This window comes from Lactuca sativa, chromosome 8, assembly GCF_002870075.4.
Source record: "Lactuca sativa cultivar Salinas chromosome 8, Lsat_Salinas_v11, whole genome shotgun sequence".
NCBI classification, from domain to species: Eukaryota; Viridiplantae; Streptophyta; class Magnoliopsida; order Asterales; family Asteraceae; genus Lactuca; species Lactuca sativa.
Genome location: NC_056630.2, coordinates 52,558,134 through 52,563,431, shown reverse-complemented (window position 1 = coordinate 52,563,431; position 5,298 = coordinate 52,558,134). Strand labels below are relative to the sequence as shown.

The following is a 5,298-nucleotide window of genomic DNA, read 5'->3' as shown; positions in this document are numbered from 1 at the left end:
AAAACTAAAAAGGTAAAAGAAAGCAAACTCTAAACAACAGGTTGCCTCCTGCCAAGTGCTTCTTTTTAAGGAGTTGTTAGCTGGACTCCTTCCCGTCTACGTCTCGTCATCTTCCAGCATCGGGAATGCACGCCTAGTACAAGCAGATCTAAATCGTCCAAGTTGTTATCAAATTCGACTAGACTCGTCGAGTCCAGTAAAGTGACTCGGCGAGTCTGACCGTATTCCATCATTTCTTGGGTGTTTTCTGAGTCGGCTCCTTCCAGTAGCTTTTCTAACTCCTCCAAGTCCTTGGTAACATCTCCATCCTCTCCAGAATGTAGCAGAAACTTGCTTGGATCTTCTTTTTGCAAAAGTGCAAGTTCTTTTTGTAGCATCTCATCCTCCAAATGGATAAATGAGATTTCTTCCTTTCTTTACTCTTCTTGCTTGGCTTCTGGTACAGCTCTAAACATCGTGGATTCATCACCTACCCTTAATGTTAGTGTAGACTCACATACATCAATTAAAGCACAAGCGGTGTTTAAAAATGACCTCCCCAAAATGATTGGAATTTCGAGGTCTTCTTCCATATCAATAACCACGAAGTCTACCGGAAATATAAACTTGTCGACTTTAATAAGGAGATCCTCACAAACGCCTTGTGGATGAATTATTGTCTTGTCTGGCAAATGGATCTTCATATTTACCGGTCTTGGCTCCGGTAAATTCAACCTCTTAAAGAAAGAGAAAGGCATCAGATTGATGCTTGCACCCGAGTCGGTCAATGCTTGGGTGACAACTTCATTACCAAACTGGCACGAAATTATAATATTCCCCGGATCGCCCTTCTTTTCGGGCAGCTCACTCAATAGTATCTCTGCGACTTCAGCCAAATCTTTCCTAGCAGCAAAAAGACCTTTTAGCAAGTTGAAGTATTTGGGTGTCTGGAGCATCGTTTCCACAAATGGCACATTAACTTGTAGGGCTTTAACATGCTTCAACTTTTTCCACAGACATGGCTTTGATTGGGAATGGCAGATGAGGATTATATGGCTTTAAGGGAATGACAGTTTTGTCATTTACGCATGAACTCGTCGAGTCCATTAGAGGGACTCGGCGAGTCATGTCGGCTTTTGCTGGAGCCGACTCTTCTGCCCTTTCTGTCTTCCTCTTGGAGATCCTCTGTGCATGTGTGAAAATTTCTTCATTGCTGGAGGTCACTGCACTAACATTCTCCATTCTCAGATTGGTTTCGGTATTACTTGGAAGTTGACCCGGTCTTCTTTCGTTCACTTGGTGTGCAAGCTGTCCCAGCTGTTTCTCAATGTTGAGAATGGATGCTTGCTGATTCCTTAGCATGTTTCTGGTCTCATGTATTGCAGCCTTGTGATCATTGTGTCTCTTTTCGGAAGCGGCTATGAATCTAGTGAACATTTCTTCCAAATCAGCTTTCTTTTCTATCACCGGTTCTTCCTTTTGATAATATCCCCTCTCTTTCTGCTTGTATTTCTCCTCCTTAGCCTTTTTATATTCTTCGTATGGGAGCCATTCTTTCTTCGGTTTCCGCCAATTTTCGTCGTATCGATCGCCGCTTGAATAGAATACTTGAGCCTTTTTATTTCCATTCTCATCCAAATCACAATCCTTTGTGAGATGGGGCCCTCTACAATTCTCACATCCAACCCGAATAGCATGGATTGTTTGATCCATTTTTGTCATCCTCCTATCAAGATTATCAAGCTTAGCTATCACAGCCGCCATGCTATCATTTGCCGAGTTCACTACCCCCCGACTTACTTTGTTTCTTGGATTGTGGTATTCTCTAGAGTGCTTAGAGAATTCTTCAATTAGCTCCTTGATTACTGGGGGCGCCTTCTTCGTGAGCGGGCCTTGAGAATCGAGCAATTGCCTTGTGGTGACATTGACTCCATCGTAGAAAATGGAGACCTCTTGTTGGCTATTAAGGTCGTGATGTGGGCAATTTCGAAGCAAACTCTTGTACCTTTCCCATGCTTCATAAAGAGATTCTCCGGGTTGTTGCACGAAGTTGGCAATTGCTTTCTTTAGCTTGGCTATTTTGGAGGGCGGACAAAAGTGGTCTATGAACTCCTCTTTCATCTTAGCCCATGTAGTGACTGATCCGGGAGGAAGTGACTTTAGCCAATCCTTTGCAGCTCCTTTGAACGTGACTGGGAGCATGCGAAGAAGCTGGGTCTCGCGGGGGACATTCGGTACATTGAAGTAGTCGGCCACATCATTCATTTCGTCCAAGTGCTTGTAGGCGTCTTCGTGATCCTTCCCATAAAAAGGAATCTCCTTGAGTTGAGCGAGAATATGGCCTTTTAGTTCGAAAGTGGCGGTCGCGGGAATTGCGGGCTGCACAAGTCCCAGGCCGGTGTCATCGCGTATCCTCTTCTTCCATTCCCCCATGGGGACTTCATCGATATTAGCCATAGTGATAACTAAATCGTCTTCAAACTCGGAGTCGTGCTCGAATGTGGGTTCTTCTTCTTCCTCGGTCTCGTATTCGATATCTTCTTGAATTGGGTCTTCGATTGTCAAAGAGGCACTGGATGCTCCGGATTTGCTGCTCCTCTTTTTGCTGAAAACGGACTTGAGGTTTTTGAGTGGCGAGTTCTTTGAAGAAGTGGATTCTCCAACGGCTTTGCCTTTGCTCCTCCTTAGCGCGGATTCCGGGTCTTCAAGAGGGGGGACCAGAGGTGTATCAGATCCTCGGGTCATGAAACAACTGTAAACAAAACAGAAAACGCATAAAAAGAACAAAAATAAAATAAAAAAATAAAATTGAAACAGCGATGTACTCGCCGAGTTGGCACGAGTGCACTCGGCGAGTTCAAGGCAAAAACAGAAAAAAAAAAATTCTAGTTACTCTAAAAACGGAATTTTATTAAAACTAATTCTACTTACTGAATTACCTTTTAAATAACTTTGTGTGAGATAAATCCCACACAAAGGATCGATTAAATTTGATTTTAATGTTAATTTTTAGAACCGTTCCCCGGCAACGGCGCCAAAAACTTGATGTGTGCGAACTCACTTAGTTTTAAACCTACTTTTAATTGTAAAACAACACACAAAGGCAGTGAACCTATCAATTGTGGTATAGTTGGATAAGTAGGGTATCGAACACAGGGAACGACAAATTAAAATTAAAAAAAACTAACTCTATCTAAATTAATTAATAAGAATAGGGTTTCTCTAGTTTTTCAAGACTAGAAACTTGCTAACTATTACTAATTTAAGAACTAGAAAATAAAGACTTAAATAGATTCAATAATTGGAAATGAACTTCTGTTTAGTTCAACTCAATTGATCCTATGGTTGATTTTAAGGTAATGGTGCAATGGATTAATTCTTTTGTTGGTTACCGATTCAAATGATTAGATTCGTATTCACTACACTAATCCTTAGCAAATAAACTAACTTAAACAGTGGCCAGTTGTCTAATTTAATTAGATTTACTAGATCAATTATTCGGGTTAATTTAGACTTGCAATAGTTAACTAATTTAATCTTTTAATTAACTTCTTGTTGATGGTCATCACACAAGCTTGCACATGAATTTACTCAATTCTCTTACTAACTCTAGTTTCATATTCATTAATCCTAGACATATGGCATAGTGATCACATAGCATATGAGGTTAATAATCAATAGATGTTCATGCTAATCAATTATCTTCCTATTAACAAAAAATTAATTATTATTCACACACAAGGTTCTTTAGCAAGCTAAAATAACAAAAATTCACAAACTTTAGAATTAATCCTACCAATCAATCAAACCATATTGTCAACTTTGTATCCCCAAACAGAAGTCTAAAGGTTTTAGCTCATAATTGAAGTAGCTAACAGCAAACAAACAAAATCAAATTGTTTAACCATAATGATAAAACAAAAGAGTAAGTAGAATGATGAAATTTTGCCTCAATTCTTCTTCGGGATTGAATTCTAGCTTCTCTCGTCGTCTTCTAGGGTTTTTCTGCCTTCTTAATCGCAGCTAAACTCTTCTGAATCATTCCAGAATTCCCTTCCATCGTTCTGAGGAGTTATCTTTATATATACGAATCGACTCGTCGAGTCAGGTGGCGACTCGTCGAGTCCATCTCTCAGTCCCTGTATTGTGATAAGTCTCAGGGATCCCGAGTCTTTATCTTCTCGATTCTTCGATCGGACTCGCCGAGTAGTCGACCCTACTCGCCGAGTAGGTGTCATTTTTGGTGTTTTACTTCTTTGTTTCATTCTCGATCTCTCAACCGCTTCTCCGGCTTCCTTCTGCTTCCGAGCTTCATTTTTGGACTGAAAATATAATTCAAACACTTTTAAGTACCTTTTGTCCATAAAGTGCAATAATTTAGCTAATAAATGAATAAAAATCTATACTTAATATGAACTAAATATGCACATATCAGTTAGGCTCTTTGAAATTTGATGATATTTCTGATTGTTGTGGTTGTAAACTGAGAAAATTTTCTGCTTTACCGTTTAATAAAAGTGTCACTCATTCTGTTGCTCCCTTTGATATTGTGCATTCTGATGTGTAGGGTCCCTCTCCGATCACCTCCAAATCAGGAGCTAACTATTATGTTTCATTCATTGATGATTACACTCGTTATACGTGGATTTATTTTATGAAGCGCAGGTCTGATTTTTTCACCATATATAGTGAATTCAGAGCTCTTGTCAAGACTCAACACTCTGCTGTCATAAAATGTTTCGGTGTGATTTGGGAGGAGAATTTACCTCTAATGATTTTAAACAATTATTGGCATCTGATGGCACTATACATCAATCATCTTGTACAAACACTCCTCAGCAGAATGGTGTTGCAGAAAGGAAACATCGACATCTCCTAGAAACTGCCAGATCCTTACTACTCTCTGCTCAAGTTCCCAATATGTTTTGGGGAGAAGCTGTTCATACCGCCACTTATGTTATTAATCGCATTCCTACTGCATACACTTCGGCGAAGTCTCCTTATGAAATGTTGTTTGGACAACTCCCAGATTATTCTTCATTACAAGTGTTTGGGTGTACATGTTTAGTCTTGAAGCCTCATGTTGAGAGAGATAAGTTGTCTTCAAAATCAGCTCTTTGTGTTTTCTGGGATATGGTATTGGTCAGAAAGGTTATCGGTGCTATGATCCTTCAAATCAGAAACTGTATGTATCTCGCAATGTCACCTTTTTGGAGCATATTCCATTCTATAACATTCCTGTTCAATCACATGATGCAACCCAAGAGGAGCTTCATACTATTGATCCGTTTAACATTAACATTGATGATCCACCACATG

At 39.8% G+C, this 5,298-nt stretch overlaps 1 protein-coding gene and 1 non-coding gene across 2 annotated transcripts; one reads left to right on the top strand and one right to left on the bottom strand.

Annotated features, from left to right (window-relative positions):
* Positions 1 to 416: 416 nt before the first annotated feature.
* On the bottom strand, positions 417 to 935 carry LOC128127704 (uncharacterized). The gene has a single exon (XM_052766379.1). The coding sequence runs from the start codon at positions 933 to 935 to the stop codon at positions 417 to 419; it is 519 nt and encodes a 172-aa protein (XP_052622339.1).
* Positions 936 to 1,945: 1,010 nt separating this feature from the next.
* LOC128128247 (small nucleolar RNA R71) lies at positions 1,946 to 2,052 on the top strand. The gene has a single exon (XR_008226107.1). It is a non-coding gene; the product is annotated as a small nucleolar RNA R71 (small nucleolar RNA).
* Positions 2,053 to 5,298: the final 3,246 nt, after the last annotated feature.

Bases quoted from the DNA above. Each gene is read 5' to 3' on its own strand.
- LOC128127704 (XM_052766379.1), bottom strand. From the start codon at position 935: ATGCTCCAGACACCCAAATACTTCAACTTGCTAAAAGGTCTTTTTGCT.